This window comes from Epinephelus fuscoguttatus, linkage group LG17 (assembly GCF_011397635.1).
Source record: "Epinephelus fuscoguttatus linkage group LG17, E.fuscoguttatus.final_Chr_v1".
In the NCBI taxonomy this organism is placed as follows: Eukaryota; Metazoa; Chordata; class Actinopteri; order Perciformes; family Serranidae; genus Epinephelus; species Epinephelus fuscoguttatus.
The window spans coordinates 34,396,360-34,418,649 of NC_064768.1; the positions used below are offsets into that span (position 1 = coordinate 34,396,360).

General features: G+C 41.4%; 1 protein-coding gene across 1 annotated transcript; it reads left to right on the forward strand.

Moving 5' to 3' along the window:
* Positions 1-16,488: 16,488 nt before the first annotated feature.
* LOC125905010 (stathmin-like) lies at positions 16,489-19,803 on the forward strand. Its single transcript, XM_049602762.1, has 5 exons — positions 16,489-16,612; positions 18,242-18,285; positions 18,405-18,577; positions 18,717-18,908; positions 19,004-19,803. Exons 2-5 carry the CDS (start codon positions 18,270-18,272, stop codon positions 19,061-19,063), a joined length of 441 nt encoding a protein of 146 aa, XP_049458719.1. The 5' UTR covers positions 16,489-16,612; positions 18,242-18,269; the 3' UTR covers positions 19,064-19,803.
* The last annotated feature ends 2,487 nt before the right edge of the window (positions 19,804-22,290 follow it).

Genomic DNA, 22,290 nt, shown 5'->3' on the forward strand with positions numbered 1-22,290 from the left:
TGAGTTTTTAAATATAAAACAATTAAGGATAACGATATTAACAGTAAGCCACGAAGTGAAGAACGGACTACTGCGTTGTGTTTTTTTATTACTGTAATTTTTAATCAAATAATAAAGTTAAATTAAAGTTACTCTTACCTTTCTTGCATTTCACACAGCACTTTGAAAATTTCAACATCCACAACTCCCGCCTCCCTCCAAAGTCCCATCCCCTCCTCCATTGCATCCTCATTACGTCTATGATAGACGTAGGCGTTGGCAAGGTAACGTTAGATACACGGAAGAGGAGAGCGAGTGTGATGTTACAACCAAGACAGTCAAACGCAACCCCAGAGTTTTAAAACTCAACCGGAGTCAGTGATGACTGATGAGTTTTAGAATAAGGTTACAGTAGTAACGTTAGATAGTAGCGTTAACGTTACTAGTAAGTGGAAATGCACAAGGAAGATAACGGATGCTGTGTTGTAATATAACGTTATATGTTATATTAGAAGCAAACTAAACATAACGTTACCTGTCCTGCACAGTCAAACGCAACCTCGGAGTTCTGAAACTTATCCGGAGTCAGTGATGACTGATGAATTTTATAATATTACGTAAACGCTAACGTTAGATAGTAGCATTAACATTTCTAGTAAGTGGAAACACACAAGGAAGATAACGTTAATATTTTAGAGGCTACGCTACAGTAGCGTTAACGTTAGCCATTAGCAACTGGATGCTGTGTTGTCAAATAATGTTATGTTATATTAGAAGCAAACTAAACATAACGTTACCTGTCTTGCACAGTCAAACGCAACCTCAGTGTTCTGAAATGTATCTGGAGTCAGTGATGACTGGTGAGTTTTATAATATTACGTAAACGCTAATGTTAGATAGTAGCATTAACGTTTCTAGTAAGTGGAAACGCACAAGGAAGATAACGTTAATGTTTCAGAGGCTACGCCACAGTAGGCTAACGTTAGCCATTAGCAACTGGATGCTGTGTTGTCATATAATGTTATATGTTACATTAGAAGCAAACTAAACATAACGTTACCTGTCCTGTGCAGTCAAACGCAACCCCAGAGTTTTGAAACTTATCCAGAGTCAGTGATGACTTATGAGTTTTATAATATAACGTAAACGCTAACGTTAGATAGTACTGGTGACTGGCAACAAACAAGGAAGTTAATTTAGAGGCTCAGGCTACGTTAGGCTACAGTAGGCTAACCATTAACAACTGCTGTGTTGTCACATATAACGTTATAGCTGTTAATGTTAGCGGTTAACGTAACGCGAGCGGTTGCGTCAGTCGGACACGTCCACGTGGGGAAGACAAACAGGACACTTGGCCAATCATTGTATTCCGTCCGAATGCAATGACTGGTCGGAGTTTTCTAGAATTATATGAAAATGGTATAATTATGAGTTTTTATCTCTGGTGGAATTCACTTACATTTTAGTGTGCTATCAGCTCATTAATAGCATTTTAACCTAAACAAAGAAAAGCGTAAAATTTCCAGAAAGGTAAGTGTTGCTTTAAATGTTAAATCGTTAATCAGTAAGGCAGGTCAGGCAACATGTTTGTCCTAACTCTGGAGAGAGAGCCAGGCTCACTGTTTCCCCCTGCGTCAAGGCTGTATGCTAAGCTAGGCTAATCGCCTTCCAGCTCCAGCTCTGTATATAACACACAAACATTTGAGTAATATAAAATTCGGCCATGTTAAGGGTTGGGCTTACAATTTAATGAAGCTCAGCAGTTAAATCAGTTAGACTTTCTTTGTGCTCATCCATTCACAACTCTCTCCATCCCACTCCCACTGCTTCCTCTAATCAGCTGACTATGGGTGTTCACTCTTCTAGTTATCCAATCAAACTTTGCCACAATCTCTATCAGCCAATCAGGATGCCACTGCAAAATTTTAAATCTGCTCTCTCTTCTGCTGCTGTCAGCCATCATTTCAGGCAGAATCTTAGTGCCCTCCTCCACTACGTTCACCTCCAGCCATCGTATCCAGAGTCCAGGACAAGCTCAACAAAGGCTCACTCTCCTACTTATCCAGATCATCTGCATCTTCCTCTCATCTCATCTTCATCACCTCTACCACCAGCAGCGTCTAAAACACCGGGGTTTCCTACTTGACTACGGATTCATTACCCTCCTTAAATCATACCATCTCTAAGGGGTCTAATCTAGTCTCTCCTGACTGAAATATATTTAATATAATACGTAGTATGATATTGTGCTTTCTTGATATACAGTCAGTTGTGTTTTCTGACAGTCAGATTAAATATCAGAAACAGCTCTCAGAGTTGAGTAGAGGAGGGTGCAGTGCAGTTCAGCAACAATATAAACTGCAGCCTCCAAAACAATCATAAAGTTGAATCAACCTTAAAGTTTGAGCACAAACTGAACTTTATGACCTGTGTGAAGGTAGAATTTATTGCAGAGCTGTTGTATGAGACTGCATTGCTTTTAGCTAGGTGTATACCAGGAAACTAAGTGTATATATTTACTAAAACTTTGACTAGACTTAATAACTCATGGGAGTAACAATCGATAGCCGTCTTAAGGCCGGGCTGTTATACTAAGACTTGAATGCCAGCTTTCAAAAACTGCTGATATAGCAAAGCCGTTGTACTCCATGCTGCGTACATGCATTATTAATCCAGTCATTTAAAGCTAATATCAACCACTGCTGGATGTTTTGTTCCTGGTGTCTCACCATAGCTGCACACACCACTGTACAGTGACATGCACTTCTCTGTAGGCTGGTGCAATAGAAGCGGTTATCACTCTAAATTCTGTCCGTGTCGGCTCTTTAAGCGGGTGTGAGTCCCATCTGTTGGGCTTCATTAGGGTGAAAACCCAAAACAGGGCTATTGTGTGCGGACTAAGGCGATAGGACAGCGGGGGGTCGACACCGAGGTGGAGGGGTGGGCGGGGCTGGGCGGGCATTGCAAGAGGAGTGATGCAGAGACCAATGTATTAGCTAATGGGGCAGCTTTACTGCAGCCACTGAAGAATGAGTGGAAGCTGAGGTTGGAGATCTGGGGCTTCATTTGTATGTGGCCTGAAAGAGCCGTGCGCAAGAGTTGTAATCTACAAAAACTAAATTGATGGGAGAATGTACGCACATGCACCAAAACTCGGACCTATATTTTTGCCTATATTAGTGAGCAATAACTATTCTATAAGAACATTTTAAATGAAAAATGTATAATCCAAATCTCAAATCAAATTCCACTCAATATTTCAGCACGTTCTTACCATTACATTCCCCACCCCCAGAGTGCAGAGGAGAGGGTCAGGCTGTATGCCACTGACACTCGTGGCCAGCTGTTGATATGCTGGATGATGCCAGAATGTGGCAGGTGGCAGGATTCAGGAAAACCTGGCTCGCCTTTCCCCGATATTAAGCAGGAATATACAGAGGCCAAAGAGGACACAGAACATTTCACATTCTTAGGGAGCAACATCAGCAGGAATGGAGGAGCAGATAAGGACTTAGAGCGACGCAGCGATAAAGCACAGCATGCATTCAAGATACTACAGCCAAGCAACATACATCTTATACCAGCATGAGGGCTGTCCTGCTTTAAAGGTTCTGCAAAATTTGCTGTTGTACTCAATGGGAGAGGGGCTCAAGTTATAAGGTCAGAATTGACAGAGGATTTTGTTTTTACCTCTTGCTGTCAGAGTTGTTGGGAATAAATTGGGAGATGGCCTCCAAAGATATCCACCATCTAGGCCTCTACATATCAACACAACACAGACAACACTAGACATCTACGGACGTCATACGTCAACAGTAATAAGTATGATTATCACTTGACTCACATGTGTTCCTGCTCTGGGCAACTGGGCTTTACCTCAGAAAAGATTCATCACTTGTTATTGTCCTCCTGCCTCAGTTTGACATTTCCCAAGTGGAGTCCATCTTAATGACTCCAGTGCGCTGTGAGAACATGACCTCACCAATACAGATGTTGACAGCTCATCTGTTGGACTGATATCCAACATACCCAGCATGAGAAGCCACATGAGAGGCGTTTATCTTTATCCTGTCACAACTACAGTCTGTTTTTCTCAGAGATGGTCATGTTTAGCCAAGAGCAACGCATAGTCCAGATCCTCTGAAAGGGAAAAGAGTTCCACGGGATGCCTTGCGGTCTAATATCCAATCGATGGTTATTAGGGAAGACCACAACCCGACTGCACGCCTGATCCCACTCATATTATCACTAATTACTTCCTTAAATGTATAGTAGCATTGCCATGTGTTCACTGTCCTTATCATGCAGCCTTGTTTGGCTATATTTAAGAAAAAGATCCCAGATGTTCCCCAGTATTATGCTTTCAGTGAGTTTTGCATTCCTATTTCAGACAAAGCTCACAATTGTTTAGAATCAACAACACATATCTACTGCACATTCTGTACGTGAGGAGACATTACTCCAACATACACACACATTTATGCACACACAAACACGCAGAACAAATGGGGGGTGGGGGCAGGGATGCTGAAACCACTTCTAGACAGCCTGCAGCCTCCCAGAGAGGAGAGCAGCTGAGTTGGTGATTATGTAACCCGCAGTTACATAAAAGTTATCACTACACTTAAACATGCCTGCCCCATAGATTTAGCGTCATGGTAACAGGGGACATATGGCGTCGTCTTGCATGTAATATTTACAAGAAGGGCTTCTGCGTTTCTTGTGAGTCTGCGTTCGATTACTCAGAGGGTTCATGTCACTGTTTTTCTTGATCCACGCTTAAACCTCAATGGGATGCGTGTTGTTGTTGTGTTGTGGCTACTTGCGCATGAAACACTACGCCTGCCAAGCTTTCGATCGGGACAATTACAGCACAAAGTGAACGAGGCGCAGCCTGGAAACACGGCCGACACCCGCCCCCCCCACCAATCCCTGATCTGCACACTATTAGATCCCATTGCCTCTGTGGACAGGGATGCAGGGAGGTGGGCCGTACTGTGTTTGTGTGGACTAAAAATGGGTCAGGCTTCCAGTCACAGCCACAGCACACACCAGCATGGCTGAGTGCCTCTGAAAGGAGGGTCCCACTCCTCTGCCGTCTAAGGAGGAATGCTTCCTGCGGATCAGCTGCCGGTGTGTGTGTGAGACACAGTGGCAGCCCTGTAGGAGATGCATAGATTAGTAATAACCCCCCGTGTTTCCCATCATGCAACCACTTGTCCTCTCTTTCATCACAAAGCTTTGAAATCACCATGCGGTTAACCCCGTGCACTGTTCATCGAACTGCATCCATCTTTGGCGTGGAAATGCTGTCCAATACTTTCACAATGCAGGAGACTAATTACCAGAGGGGACAGCAGGAATAAATCGAACCCAAATTTCTTACAAACAAATAAACTAGATCTAAATATTTGAAGGAAAAATCACAACCTATGAGCAAGCAGATTTTACTCCCCAGTGATCACACTGGACCATGAATCATTTCTGACAGGCTGTTTTTGTAAAAGTGAGGGACAGAAGATGTTTTGTTGGAAACTCATTGAAAATGCTAATGGGTAAACAAATTTGCTAAATCAAAGCAATGACCTGAATACTAAAAGTGACTTCTTCAATCTTCGCCACAAGGCTGAATGTATGAAAAGATAATCAGCAGCACAAACACACACACACACACACACACACACACACACACACACACACACACACACACACACAACGTCTCGAACCTCACTCCCCCAGACACAGATGATTCTTTACTGAGACCCAAATCCTCCTCCACACACACAAATACGCACATCTGCAAATTTTGGCTGGTGCTGCCACTGGACCATGCTGACAGACAGCCCCCCGGTGCCTCCCCCTGTCCTCCCCGGCTCTCCGTCTCGGGCTCTCATTCGCCCGTCTTTGTCCTGTGAAGCACCACAGATCCAGTTAGTGGGGAGGACTGATGCTGGCAGGCCGTGAACACCATCTGCTCCTCTTCACCAGGCCAGAGCAGCTCAGCCACACTGAGCCGACTGGGACTGAACCCACAGGATGCTGCACACTTCTAATGATAGGTGTAAAATGCTACACGACACCTAGCACGCTGTTGTGAATAATTGTGCATGACAGCAGTGTCAGACATGGCTGAGTGGAGCAAGGTACTGTAAGAATGGAACAGGAATGACGTTTTCACATATCAGTCTTATTTGCTTTTTTGCAAAGTGCCTCATGTACAGTTAATATAAGGCTACAGCCAGGAGACAGTTAGCGTAGCTTAGCATAAAGATTTGAAACAAGAGGAAACATTTCGACTGAATGAAATAATGAACGTAGCTACTGTGATGTCAACTGCTGGCCTTGAGTCTGGCATTTTGCCAATTTCCATCTTGGATTTTTGGAGCAAGAAGTGACCATATTTGGAAGAGAGGGTGAAGCTAACCATAACGCTATATGCTAGCATGGTTAGCATGGTGCATTTACAGCTATGGTTAACTTTAACAGTGCCCATGTTAAAACAATAAAACGGGCTAAAAACCATTAAAACAAAATGTACTTGCCATTACAAAAAAAAAAAAAAAAAAACTCCTTAGAGGGTCTTTTAGTACAAACAAACACTGAACAAGATTCTTTAAACAACCAAAACATTACAGTTGAGATTTATTACATGAAAACACACCAAAATAGTGACAGCAAAGCCTTGATTCTGTGAATCTGGGGTTGAGCTATAGTTACGTAACCTAACCAACGTTGTCACTGTGGTAGCAACTTGTCAACGGACTGTACCACTTGTTACTTAAAGGAGCTATATGTAAGAAATCTAAAGCAAATAGTCGTAAAATCATCCTAATATGTCACAAAGAATAAGGAATAATGTTAATATAACATACTGATCTCACCGACAACAACAGTACAGCCAGAATATTCGCATTTAAAATTTTTTTTATATGATCTACAAATCATGTTTATGTTTTGAATTTGTGTTTTGGCCTGTTGCGCCACCCACCGCCATTTACCAGTCACGCAGTCAGTAGAGTCTCAGCATCGGTTACAGTTACGACTGAGCTACAATGGCTGACGGTGCAACTAAACCCAAACGACCTCGTTATGATTCCCAAAAACGCCAAGACAAAACTCGAGGTAAAGCGAGGGTCTATATAGGAGATGATTGTGAAAGGTGGAGACGGTTGAAAGCGGAGAAGTATTTGAAATCAGATGTCGAAGTGGCTACTCTTCTCCTCAACAGGTAAGCTTTTGCCAAAGTTGGCTAACTAGCATCATGGCTAGACGGGGATGGACATTTGGAATTCTTTCAACTGTTATTCATTTTCGATCATACATTGTAGCCCATGTGCAGGTGGGTCATTGACCTGACTGATTTTTTTGAGAAACAAATGTTAGCAGCACGGCAAGCAGCGTTAGCAGTGTCCTGGTACATAGTACCTCCTCAGCTGTATCCCGGCAGCACTGTTAGGCGGACACGACTCACGGCAGTATTTTGAATTTGAGTGCAGTAACCGTTTTGGCCACATTCTTACGTACAGCACGTTTAAAGTGGCCACACCCTTAATTATGCCTAACTTTAAGTCTTGTTAACAGGTGAGTTATATAAAAATTCAACCCCGTACAGTTGTCTTGAACGGGGAAGTTAGCTATAGAACCCAGAGGTAGCTAAGCTAGCTAAGTTTTTTTGTGCAAAACTTTTATTTTGTTGTATCTTATTATGTATAAGTATGTTACTCTTCATTATGAAAATTAAACTGTAATAATCAGTGGTGTAGTGGAGGGTAAACGCAGGTATACAGGGTATACCCACCTCTTTTTCTGTTTGTTGACAGTACACCTAATCAGTCAAAACACCATTGGAATATATAGAAGGATTTACCTACTTCCTTGTCGGTATCCTACACATCTAGTACAACCACCTCATCAACTACAACTACGCCACTGGCAATAATCACACCAACAGATCATGATGATATCTCAATGTCCTGCATGCTGTCATGTAAAATCATAATTATATCAACATCCAAGTATGCCATTTAAAAAAGAGAAGAGATAATAAATGTGGGTCACCCTAAAACCTGAATCTTCTGCTGCTTTAAAGACCCAAAATGCATTCATTCATACTGGCTGTCTAATTAAGGCATATAAGGACATAAAACATGACCTAAAACTATAACTCGTTTTTTTAAAATTGTTGTCTTTTGTGCAATTAATCGATTAACTGACTCATTGTTCAAGCTCAAATTGACTTCTTAAAATAGTCAACTAGTGACAGGTTGGCATGGCAACACAGGGGTGAGTGAGAGTGTTATTTGATTAAACGTACCTGTCAGTTATTCAGGGCATTTATTGAGCAACGATACCAAAAAATTAGCTGGTTACAATTTCCTAAATATTAAAGGGCCAGTGTGTAATATTTGGCATGGTTTATTGTCAAATCTGAATCTGAATCTGAATATTCTACCCATTAATATGTTTATACAAGTGTATAATCGCTATAAAATAAAATTCGTTTGGTTTTCGTAGCCTTATAATTATGCTTATATATATATATATATATATATATATATATAGCAAGGGCCTTGCTTTAGAGAGGTTGCCATCTTGCGCTGCCATGTATGTAAGGCAGACCGAGCAGACAATCCAGCCAGTCAGAGAATGCGTTTCGTGTGTATAAATAAACCAACGAAGACAGCGGAAGGAAGGAAGAAGGAGGAGGAAACAGCAGAGAGTGTCAGTAGTTTGTCGATAGAGAGTAGTGAAAAGTTTTTTTAGTTATAAAGTTTGCGAATGGACCTCACTTACCACGCAACAGGAGAGAATGAACCCGAACCGTCATCTGCGAGGAAAAGAAGACGCAACTTCACTCCTTGTGATGCACTCTCTGCGGCGCTTTTCCTCCTGATGATATATCTCCCCAACGATGGTAGCACCGAATCCCATTCTGTGCAGCAAAATGGGAGCGGAGGATTCAGCCTCTCCTCTCACCCGCTCAGCATCAAACACATGGAATTCCTCATCTGTGTCCTCCGGCTCAAACAGATATGGCTCTGGGTCTGTTTCCGCTACAAGAAACTCTTCAAAATCACGTTCAAAGTCGTCCATTGCAGCTACTATAGTCCGGAGATATCGCTAGGCTAAATAAACAGCTGAGCTCTGTTTACCGGCTACGCTGTCAGTCAGTGTGCGGGCTGGAGATTGGTGGAGCAGAGGGGGGAGGGGGGGTCCCCAGTCGGTATGGTAAACGAGTATGTGTGTATGAAGTGTGTGTGTTACGCCAGAAGAGTCAGAGTTTGGGACGGAGTCTTTTACCCTCTGGAGTGTTACTGGAGTTTTTGAAGTGCTCAAATAAACTGGCCTTTTTCCCGAACGCTCCTCTGGTCTCCTGCTCGAGAGGGATTCATTACAATATTGTAACATGGTCTAGATTTCTAAATAAATATTCACCTCGTCGCTACATAGACCTACTCCTGAAAAACTCGTGTCTGTGCAAGGCTTTTTGTCCTTACGAGGCCACCGTCATTTACCCGACGGGAGGGGTGAGCGAGTGAAGCCCTGCAATCTAGAATTTGACCACTGATGTCACTGTTTTCAACCCATTTTACACACTGGCCCTTTAAGAGCAACTGGTTTTTGCATCATGGTCTTAGTCCCTCTTAGTTAAAACATTCACATTATGCTGATGAAGATCATCCGATGGGAGCTTACATGAAAATTTGTATACTTAAAATCAGTCAGTTTACCCCAAAAATCAAAATATATATTTTCCCTCTTAACTAAAGTGCTATTTATTATTGAAGATTTTTTTGATGTAAGTTGCTGAGTGCTGGAGATATCTGCTTTTCTGCTTTCCAGATATCATTACTCAAAATAATCCACTGACCTTATTGTGAGCAGTGACATCTAGGAACTAATTTCTTTCTACTTTCTTTTCAGAAATATGTGCATTACATTTATAAAGTCAATACAGTCTCACAAGAATTTGCCTGGTAAACAACTGCACTCTGATATCGTTGACCACTGCAGCAGTAGCCACTGCATTAACAGTGGTGTCTGTGCTCAAAGGCACCTTGCCTCTTATCTGTGAGAGTGTGTTATTCTTTCAATTTTCTAGCCCAGACCCTGGGGATTTGTGCCAGTGACCTTTGGGGAATGAAGTATCACATCTGAGTGTTGATGTGAGTAATTATGTTTCCTTTCAGACTGTGAAACCATGCGACCCTGTTGGTGACTCTGCTACTGTAAAGTGAGACTGAATCAGTCTGTCTGTAACCATCTGATCAGTCCAGCCAGAGCTAACCTCAGTGACCTGATGGAAGAGAGGATGCTATACATGCCTCCAGTGTGCAGCATGGACTGATCTCTCTCTAACTCTCTGCGCTGAAACTCTGCCTTCAACAAAAATATAAATCGGTGGCCTAAATCACAAGATGAAATGACATCCACATGGCAACAGTAAAAATAGATCTAACCAGCCCTGTGGTTACAAATATTTTCAGCTCAGCATCTCTGTCACTGAACAAACGCCGATCTGCTCCTCCTGTTGTCAGAATAATGATGAGCTAAAAATAGTCTGAAATCAAATAGTCTGAGCTGGGTCGATTGAAGTTGAATTCAGTCCAAGTATTTCCATTTACATAACGCCTGGCCATTGGAGAACCACATGAAATCATGGACCAGGAGCCAAAGAGATGCTGAGATATCACTTAAAACCACTGTTTAATATTCGATTAGATCTGACCCTAAATACATTAAGAAAACAGCAGCGGTACATGAGGTAATTTGATAATTTAAATAGATTAAAAGAAACAGAACATTTTATCCAAGTGGCAACCTGCATGGCTGAAAAATGAAGCTAAAGTGGACGTGCCAAAAACTGCAGTTCCTCGAATGGCCACTTGATGCTAGCTCCAAGAACGAGTTGATTCCAGGCCTTCAGGAAGGGCACTGGATTTGAAAGCCAGTTTGACATAGTGGCCAAACCATGCGATGACAATTTACAGGTCCGTCGTGTTGATATTTCTCATAGACTTACACTGGGAAAGAGACAAGTCTTAATCAGTTGATAGATTTTTCTTTAACGACCACAGCCCCTGCAAAATGACTCCTGCCACAATCTGGATTTGATCCATTCAGTAACTTAACATTTCAAAAGTCGGAACAGCTGCATGTTTTATCTCATTTTATCTCCATCTAGGTTAGTGGAGGGCTAAACTGGAAGTTAGCTGCTTTGCCTGTGAAGTCTCTTGCTCTATGGACCCAATAATGCGGACAATCTGGGTAACTTTATACCCGGGAAGTCAGACTTCTTTGGCTTCACTCACCCCTCAGCAACTTTTATAGGGATAAAAGGAACCATGCCTCCAATGCTGTATCCACTTCTCTTTATACATTCATGGTCAATCCCCATGGACCTCTGTCTTAAAATGCTCAACTCTACAGTAGAAATAAACATGTTTAAAGACTGTTCTGATCTCTGTAGCTCATTTCCCTGTCCATGACAAATGTATGGGGGGTGAATTTTGCTATAACTCACCTGTTAAATGTTATTAAGTCTTAATGTCATGCATAATTAAGGGCGTGGCTGCTTTGAGTGACAGGTGGATGCTGTCCATTGAGAAGTGTTTGTTAGGGATTGTAACCATGGCGTAACACCAGATTCACAGAGAAGCCTATGAGCACAGATGGTAAATGGACTTGCGCTTGTATAGCACCTTTCTAGTCTTCCGACCACTCAAAGCACTTTTCACACTATGAGTCACATTCACCCATTCACAGACACATTCACACACTGATGGCCAAGGCTACCGTACAAAGTACCACCTGCTACACAGCTTTAACACACTCGCACACTGATGGAACAGCCATCGAGAGCAATATGGGGTTCAGTATCTTGCCTAAGGATACTTTGACATGCAGACTGGAGAAGATGGGGATCGAACTGCAGATCGTCCGATTAGTGGACAACTAATTCTACCTCCTCTATCTCATAGCTGTAGCTGTGGCTACTTTAGGGTGTTTTCAGCTCATGAAAATTAATTGTAACGTTAAAAAAGGAGTCTTGTTTAGAGTTTGGCTGTACTAAAAGACCCTCTGAACCATCAAGATGTTCAGTTTTTCGGTAAGTACACTTTGTTTGAATGGTTTTAATTCTGTTTTTTTGCAAGCGGATATTACCATTAGGATTATCACAGTGAACCATAGCTGTAAATGCACCAGGCTTACCAAGCTAGCAGCTAGCATTAGGGTTAGCTCAACCCTTCTGTCCAAATATGGTCACTTCTGGCTCCCAAATCCAAGATAGTGACAGCCACCACGACAAACTCAAGGCTTCAAAACTGGAGTGCCACATTGGCTACATCCATTATTTCATGCAGTCTATGATTTTAACTAAGAGGGACAAAGATCTGGTTTCCTGTAAACAAAACACTTCAAATACAGGGTTGGATCCTGCTACTGACACAATATCTGTCAGATTAAAGACAAATAAAGGAAGGGATGATAGCAGGAATAACAAAAGCTAACCTAAATATGACTCCTTCTCTGAAGCACTGGTGTAGCCAATTTTTTTCAGCCGATACTGTGTTATCTGGTATTTTGAGGCGTTAATGCTTAGATTGTCGAGGTGAAGAAGCAGAAATTCAAAGGTGAATTTGCTCTCTCACTGTCACAAATTCAATATTAGCTTTGCTCCCACATCCTGCCAGTCCTTGAAGGGGCGACTGTCATCTCACTTGGAAATGACATTCAGCCTTTTCCCCCAAGGATGCAATTTTTGACTGTCATGTGGCCCCTTCACCCCCTGACGTCTTGTAACTCTGACCTTCTCACTTTAAGCATTCAAGGTGAAATGCCTGTGACAGGTTGGGCTGCACAGCGTCTCTAACACAGATGTGTCCAGCGTGTCGGTCCTCCACATGCAGCAGCACTGCCCTTAAATCATGCACCAATTGTTATTGCTAAATCAGCTTTGTGAACTTCCACAGTAAAGGCTGCGTGTGCTGATGTCATTGGCATGTATCAGCAGAATAGAAACAGTGGGCTGCTGCAGATTTCTCCCAATAGATTCCTCAGCACAGAAGGGCTTTCTGCTGTCTGCATGTCTCCGTCTGACATTAAGCCAGGAATGGAGACTCAAACAGTGGGCACACAGCAGCATGTTATCATTTTGTTAAAGCTCTTAATTATGGTCCAGTTTTGAATTTGTCACCTACGATTATGTCACAGTTTACATACAAGAATTTTAATGTAAGCGTGGTGGGGTGCTCCTTTCATGCAGTGTGTTTCAGGCATTTAGTGCTAGGCCTGCCTCCTCCCCCAACCACACCCCTCATTAGTGCTAGATTATATAAGGCCCTTGGTGGCTGCGCACATACCGTTGGCTCCTGTCCTCTTCCCTGGTGCGGCTGGTTGTTAACAGGTATGTAGTAGATTTCCTTTAGACATGTCAGTGCTTTTAACCCTGTGTACTCAGTTGCTTGCCTTTTGTTTTTAGCTTGGCTCTGATCCATTATCTGCGCACAACATGTGATCCGGTGTTGGTGCAGTATGTTGCTGTGAGTGTTGCACCTGAGGTGAATGGGTAGTGGCACCCTGGGCACTCCTCAGTGTAGATTTTGGATCAAGACTCTTTTACGCTAACTGTAATAGTAACAGTATTTTTAACAGTAACAGCAACCGTATTTTAATTCCCCCTGATTGGTCTTTGTGTTTGAATGAATGTTTTTTCCCCAGTAGCTCTCATTCTTGCTTATTTGCTCATTTTTGATAAATTCAATAAAAAATTTGGTTTATTTTGACCTCACGTCTCTGTCGTTGGGTCAGTAACGAGCCTGTGTGCCCTATTCTTCATTTTAATTTTGAAAACGTACTTCCTGGGGTGTAATTACCCCAGGTAGCGTTGCTGGTCCCCTTCCTACTTTCTCCACTTATTGCCGCTTACCTTGTAAGATAACATTTATCTGATTATATTTTTACTATCGACACCCTGTCCTTCTTTACCCACCCCTGAGAAGTGTCGGAGGTCACTGTCTGAACTGGTTGGGATCAGAGACACATTACTATGGTGGATGCTTGTTTCAAGAGTGGTCTCGTCCAGTCTTGAACTCCACTTGCTGTCAGTTGTCAGTGACTGCTTGAACGTCTAAAACCACTGGATTATTTACTAGGGGAAAGATGTTAAATATCAGATATCAAAATATGTATATTTGAGTTGTCAGAGCGACTATGGTTGCAGTTTACAGAATTATTCTACAGAGTCAGAAAATAGATTTAAAAGACTGGGTGGTGGAGACAAAATTTCATGAGTCTATTTGGAAGTTGGGATCTTTTTGAAGCACCTTTTTGAGATGGAAAGCCATGCCTATATATTTTACTCAGGTCTCAAAAGCTCATGGGATATTTTTTTATGACTTGATTTCATTTCATTGTGAAATATGTCTGTCTCAAAGTGATGATTTCTCCTGTATCCCGAAATTAACTTTTTCTTGCTGCCATGTTTCTTCTAAGATCTCCTCTAGACAAAGAAATCCTCAGCTTTGAAGATAATTTGATGTTTTTCCCACAAAAAAATTGAATCATTTGGTTAAAAAATTGTTTGTTAAAATCAGTTTTACACTGAGAAAAAAATCTGAGCGGCTTTAAATGTATTTATATTATATATGATATCCAAAATCCCCAAATCTCCACCCCCAACATTTCCAACATTTTAAGTTTTAAGTTCCCAGTTATCAATTATTGAAAGACTGAAAGTTATGTGAAAGAGGCGGGGGTGTTAATTACGAGTGACATCATCAGAACCATGAATGAAGTAGGCTGCTTCATATCATATGAGATGAAATGATACTAGAAGTGTGACTGCAAGACAGTAAAATGTCAGGGGCGTGACATATCACAAATACTCTAATCTTATAACGGAAAATGTAGAAACACTGATAACACTATCCAAAAATAACCCCCCGTTGAGGCGTCGATCACGTGTAGGAGTCACTAGGCTGTATTTGGCATTACTATAGAATATTTTCTGATATGTAGCTGGAAAATGAAACTATTCTGAATATGTCACATAAAATACTCTGAAGTGATGCCAGACTGTTTCTGCTATCAAAGTAAAGGGTGGAAAAGTAGCCTAGTTAAGGACTGATGAGGTCTATTTGACTGACACGTTGCTTTACAATAACAGGAGCCAACTAACAGTATTGGGATTTTTTTTATTAATAAAATATTAAATGTTTTATCCTTAGTCTCATCACACAGGTGTCTTCTTATTTTGAGCTGCAGTGATGGAATCAGAGTGTAAAAGTAGCAGCACTATCACTGCGGGCTGAAATAAACTATGCATGAGTTACAATCCTGCTAAAATCATGTGTTTAATGTGTGTAAATGACCTGTTTGTCAGAAGCTGTGTTTTAAACTCAGTGGAAACAGAGCACTGGAACAATGGAGTGATTCTACTGACCTATAATGATATACTGGCTACGCTTTTTTACCTGAGACTACAGACTTTTGTTCATGGATACTTTATTCTTCAGTGTTCTTCTGATACTACACAGTGATTTATCCCAGTAAAAAGAGAACAAGCTTCATAACACTGAAAAACCAGAGTTAACCCTGAAGTTACCTCACTAGCTCCAAATCCTGCTTCATAGTACAATTCTGGTCATGGTAATCCTTTGGTTCTGAAGGAGCCTCTTTGATGAGAGGTGAAGCATCTTCAAGAAACTCAAGCAAGTCCAGTTGCCTATGATATAGCATTTAGGATTACTCAACACAGAATCACAGGAGTCTCTTGAATAGACACACAACACTACGGGGTTATGTTATGGCTGTCACTTGTAAATGTTCCAAAATCATCAAATCTCCACCCCCAAAAAATATGACAGGGACCTGTTGGTGATGTTGGTCACACTGAACCAGATCAGCCCTGGCTCTTACAGTTCATGCTGTATTGAATGCAGAATGAGATTTCCAAAGTATTAAGACAGCGTGCTCAATTATTAAAAAGCATTAAACAGAAACTGGAGGTGTAATTAGATTTCCATGCAGGCCATCTTCTCAAGCAACTACACCATTAAAGTTCATTGCCAAATACTGATCTTGCTTCATCTGCACAAATATAAGCTAGAAGAACTACAAAATCTGATGCAAACTGTTGCCTCATTTTATTTTTTTAGTATCTGGTCAGGCAGGATCATTTTTAGTTATCTAAATGCTAAAAATAAAACAATTTATGATGGTGAAACCTCCAAAATCCACTATTTGGGGCAATGGGTGGAGCAGTGACTGAAACCACTGAAAGAGGGCACAGTGGCCCTAAATGTTGCCGTACTTTGAGTTTTCCCTATAAACTGCTTTTCAGTGTACAACCACGGATTGCAGCCTCACCCAGTTTGCTGTCAGTTGTATTAATAAACACTATTAATCGATTTTGACTCGTGGAATAGTGGGATTTTATTGTTTAAACGCAAAAACACCCAAAAACTACAACTCCCATACGCATCTGGGAGCGCGCAGAGAACCAATCACCGGCCGCCATCTCCGTGACGGCACTCGCTTTGGTCCATTTATGTGTGCGCTCGGTGCGCTCGAGCAGAGGGCTCGCGGTAACCGCTTGAGAGAGGAGCACAGCATCCAGAGCTTGTTGAAGGTGGGTGTGACAGACAGCATCTTTACAACCGACACAACTACACAGGGATTAATTTGGTGTCGTCCATTTTGTAACGTTGTAACGACACACAGCTGAGTTTAATATTTTAATGGAGGTCGTGTTTTTGGACAGTGTTAATTTTTTTGTTGTGAATGGTGTGTGTCGCTTTTGTTTGCACGTGAGGCCTCTAAGGTGGCAGACAGGCACGCTGCTGGTGGATGTTTTAGATATTTTCGACCTCGCGGGGTATTTTTTTTTTTTATCAGTTTGGGGTCATTTCAGCGGAAAAACGAGACAGAAGCGGCGGTTGTTTGTTCACTTTCTGTGGGCTGGTTGGCGGGCTGTTAGCCTATTGTATGGCAGGAGACGCTGGCACAGTTGGCACCGACGGAGACACAGACGGGGGTGGACTTTGAGGACTTCTTTCATGTCTGTCAATTTGTGGGCAGCAGTCACATTGTCATCTCTTATCAAACCTTACCCGTGAGCTGCACCAGTGTGTGCGTAAAGCTTTTTATTCGACATTTTTTTGTGTGTGTGTGTGGAAACAACCTGCCGTCAGATGGTCTTTGTTTGCAGCTGCTCGTCAAACGCGCCTTTGTTTGATGCTGCTTGTTATGCCTGAGCTAATGACAGCACAAAGCTCACAGAAAGCAGTCCAGATGAGGAAGATGGGGTTATTGTCAGCCAGGACATTGTTACAGCCAGTGTGCAGTCAACTAAAATGTAAAACGCCACCCGTGTTAAGTGTGCACCCACCAAACCTCACCGTAATCCAAACTAAAATGAGATTTCTGCAATTCTACTATGCAACAAAGCAACCCTCACACAAAAGCTACACTAGCTAGTTGGTAGAACAAACAGGGGAGGGGTCTTTCCACTCAGCACCATTTGATCTTGGTGATCAGTGTCTCACTAACCATTTGACCAAATGCCATGACAGCTGCAGACGATTCTTCACATTTTATATTTCAAATGATATCACCAGCATGCATCTACTGGAGCTCGCCTTGCGTGTGTAGTCTGCTGTTGTGCACCCCCCCCCCCCCTCCTGCGGCTCAAACACATGGTGCAAGGAACAGGTGCTCCCTGATGATCATTTTCCCCCCCGGATATGCTCATGGCTCAATAATCTCATTTCAGATGGTGCATATTGCTGCTGAGCAGGCCGACTGCAGGCCTGTCTGCACCTGGCACTGCCAGCCGTACCCACCCTGCTCACAGCCTTTTGTTTCAACAAAATGTGACTTGTGTCGTTCAGTAAGAATTAACGCGGCGGTGGGCAGACGTCTGAAAAGCCCTCCTGTCTCCTGTGGGGTGATGGAGCGGGTCGACTGCGCACAGATTTGATCGGATTGTCGCTGCTGCTGCCACAAGCTACAAGATAAACAATGGTGTGTAACATGTTACCGTTTTGTGTGGTTGATGGGCGGTGGTTGCTTGCAGTGCTGAAGACGGCCACAGGGTGGTGTCACTGTGCCTTGTTTGTATGTTGGGTGGTTGCATTGGGAGTGGTGTAAAACATCCACTAGAGGTCACTAAGTTTAAAGCCATCTGCTGACATGAATTGATCAGAGACAGTGAATCACAATCACATCAATCTGACCTTCTCTTATATTTCCCCTTTAGGTAAATTGACCTGCAGCGCACTCTTAACATGGCAGCCTCTGAAGGTGAATTATCTTAAGATTTTAACGTACATTATTGCTCCATAATGTTTCGTTGTGCCTCAGTGCATTGTTTTTACCTTTTTTTTTTTTTTCCTTTTTTTTTTGCGTGTGTGTGTGCTCAGATATCCAGGTCAAGGAGCTCGACAAGCGGGCCTCTGGCCAGGCGTTTGAGGTCATCTTGGCTGCTCCCGCCCCAGATGCCAAGGGCGACTTCCCCCTGTCCGCCCCCAAGAAGAAGGATGTGTCGCTGGAGGAAATTCAGAGGAAGCTGGACGCTGCAGAGGAGAGACGCAAGGTACAAACGTTCATTGTGTATACTCACTTTTAAACCTTGAACTGTTGAAATCAGAAAGCCTCTTACACATTCAGTTCCTCGCATTTAAGTGCATATGTTGGATGTTGTGATGCCAACATCTTTTTTTATTGTTTTTCAGAATCATGAAGCCGAGGTTCTGAAGCACTTAGCTGAGAAGCGTGAGCATGAAAAGGAGGTGCTACAGAAAGCTATGGAGGAGAACAACAACTTCAGTAAGATGGCAGAGGAGAAGCTCAATCAGAAGATGGAGGCTAACAAAGAGAACCGCACAGCACTTATGGCAGCGATGAATGAGAAATTCAAGGAGAAGGTCAGTGTTTGATTTCATGTTAGATGTGTGAGCATGCTCATGTTCTTCAGCTGGGATGTTGGAGCTTAACCCTTTGTTTTACTGCTCTTCAACAGGACAAGAAGTTGGAAGAAGTGCGAAAGAACAAGGAAACCAAAGAGGGCACTGAAGACTGAGAGTTGCAATTGGGGGATTGTACAGGGTTTTTTACGTATCCAAAGATTGATTTATTTTTTGTTCGGCCAGTATTTTTGTTGTGTTCACTACCCACCTTTTTGAAATGAATCCGAGTTCCACTTTGTGAATTTTTCAACTCTCCTGCTATAAGTGTACTTGCGCTGGTTATAACATGTGGATCATGTCCCCCACTTGTTGAGTCTGTTCCATTTGATATGTAGCTTGTCAGTGCAGCTTCTGCCCTTTTTGAAAATTAGCAGTGTGTACTTATCCTTTTTGAGGACGCATGTTTCTATGCATAGGTCTTTTATCCCTGCCTATTTCATAGTGCATTTTGAAAAAATGTCCCTGTGAACCACACCTGTTCTCTGCACTTACTGTATATTAAAAAAAGAAAAAAAAAAGTAGCACAAGGTTTGATCAAGGCGTCGGCTGTTATACATGGTGTTTAGTGCAGCTTTAGATTCTGCTAGTTTGCTCCTGCAGATCATGTTTTTGTGCCACTGCTGATTCTTCGCTTTTGTAAAAATATGAGGTTGTCTTCAAAGCACATAACTTCTTGCTGTATAGCTGTGAATTAACATGCCAGACGTGGAGGTGGATGCCATCTTGAACATGAGTGAACAGGGGGTCTACACATGGAGTGCAAACGAGCAATACACTTTGGCATCTCGATAGATACAGTGGCTAGTTGACTTGAACTGTTGTACTAAAACAAATAAAAAAAATGTAAACACACTGTTTTGCTTGTTGAAACTGTTTCATACCACGAGAGAGTTCTACTGTGGCAGGTTGTGTAACAACACGTGCAGTCAACGAGCAGATCATTATTTATTAAGATGTAAATTTTCATGTCTTTTAACATGCAGATACAATGAGTTTGCACATGAGCTCTATCATTGATGGGCTTTGATAACACAACCAAAAAGTCCATTCTCTGGATACTGATGTCGCCCTGTAAAGTGACTTCTATATTGATTATTATACATGACAGTGTCACTTAGCGGCAGTAGAGACAGTTATGTAAGGATGTTCAGATGTATATTGCTCTCTGCTGGAGGAAAGATGGAAAGACTGGCCCTCCTAATAATAATAATCACATGTTCTATAACTGCAATGTAAAAGTAAAATAGTGGATCATCACAGATGCAGAGAATTAATACTTAATGATGACGCTTATTTGAACTACAAAGTCCAGCATTTTTAAAGAGACAACTACACTAGATGTGTATCAGTGACATCACAAAAAAATAACACAACCAGCCCATTCTGTGGTCCAGCTTCCTACAAAACTGCAGTCTTTGTCTCCCTCTGCTGGGGGGAGCATGGAAATTTTAATTTCTCTGGGCTGACCTGAGCTTCTAATGTTCAAAATCAGTGAAACTGTTGAGCTTTAAAAGAAAAATCATACTATACCGAGTCTTTGGGCATATGGGACTACTGTTTCCTTTCCTATATATTCTTATATCTTATAAAAAAAATAAGAATATATCTCAGGAAAAACCTTAAGTCCCATGTATGATAGAAAAAGGCTGCTTCTCAGAAACTATGAAGAACATTGGAGTATTTTTTTTGAATTTATGAACTCATAAGAAGATGAACATCAAAGTTATGCACACATACTGTATGTAATTTGGAAGACCTGATTTCAACAACTGACAGAAGTGTGTAAAAGTAACTAATATTTTGTGCAACAAGTATGTCTGTAACGCACTCATGAACAGACAAGGGACGGTTAAAAGATTTTCAGACTTTAAGAAGAAAATATACTTTGGAAAAGCAAGATTTTTATTAATAAGGTATCTACAACTGCGGCACTATTTCAATCACCATGTTAAAAGTCACCTGTCAGATCTGGATGACCCAGAGCTGAAAGTAGTTCTAGGATACTACACGTCGAAGTTAATCAGACTACAGAAGGGTTTTATGTCAAAGAAATCACTTTCCACAGAGCACCTTAAAAATAAATGGGAAGTGAGGAATGGTATAGTTATTGCAGCTTTCAATGGAAGTGCACTAATTAATATACATGGAGAGAATTTCGTCGGACATGTCTGATCAAATTCTTCATTACCCCAAAGCAGAGAGCACACGCTACAGGAGAGGCTCCCATGTGTTGGAGATGTGCAGGAGCCAGGATGCAAATCACTGAAATATATTTTCTGGTCTGAGATGCACGAAATACGGGAAGGCATTTTTTACATAAAAATACTTTCCTATTAAATACCTTTATTTTAGGGAAAGCTGACTTTTAACCTGACACTTTAAAGAATACTTATTCAGTGTTTTGATATCCGCTGGTAAGATCACAAGACACTGGCTGCTTTCTGACCCCCCCAGTGTGATACACATGTAATATACATAATGGAAAAATGTACCTTCTGACTACAAATAGATGAATAGATTTACAGAATTGTGTTGAAACTGGATCCCATAAGTGCAACAATTAACAACAATTAACCCTTAAAAAGTATGTCTGTACTGTCTGAAGACTTTACACCAATCAGAACAAATGTGGTGTTTTTCTTTATCATACTTCATACTTCAAGTCTTTGGGCATAAAAAGGGTTAAAGTCCTGGGTGTCACACAGGTCCTCTAAAAGGTGGATATTAAACGTGACGCCATATTTGGGAATCGTGTGCAAAGGTGTTTGGTGACTATGGAATTAATCTTTTTTTTTTTTTTTTTTAATCAAAAATTAAATAATTTTAAAAATTTGAATACTAACACAGTTTAAATGTACAGGGACAGTGCATACATACTTTTCTTTAATCGCTATGTTTGGTGTATAATGCACATTTGTTTATTTACTATGTTGTATGTTGTACTGTATTTGTGGGACAATAAAGTTAATCTGGAATTTTGAATATTAAGAGTCATTTCTGTAAATGTTCCAGCCTCACCTGATAACCAGATTTGAGAACATGGACAAACCTGAAAAAAACAGAAACAAGTCCAGTTCAACAGATGTTGAGAAATTAAGTATTGTAAATGTGTGTTTTTGTTAATCATAATTTAGTTGGTATGGATTTGGAGACAGCAGCAATTGAAGGGAAAGTTATCCTACAATATACGACAAGATACATGAATATATGTAACATGTCTTTTAGTAAAAACAAGCAAAAAGCAAAAAAAAAAAAAAAAAAAGTTACTAAAACACATACAAGACTCGATTTACCAAAGTAAAAGCCTCAGGAAAGGTTTCATGTCAAGTGGAGTCTGTTT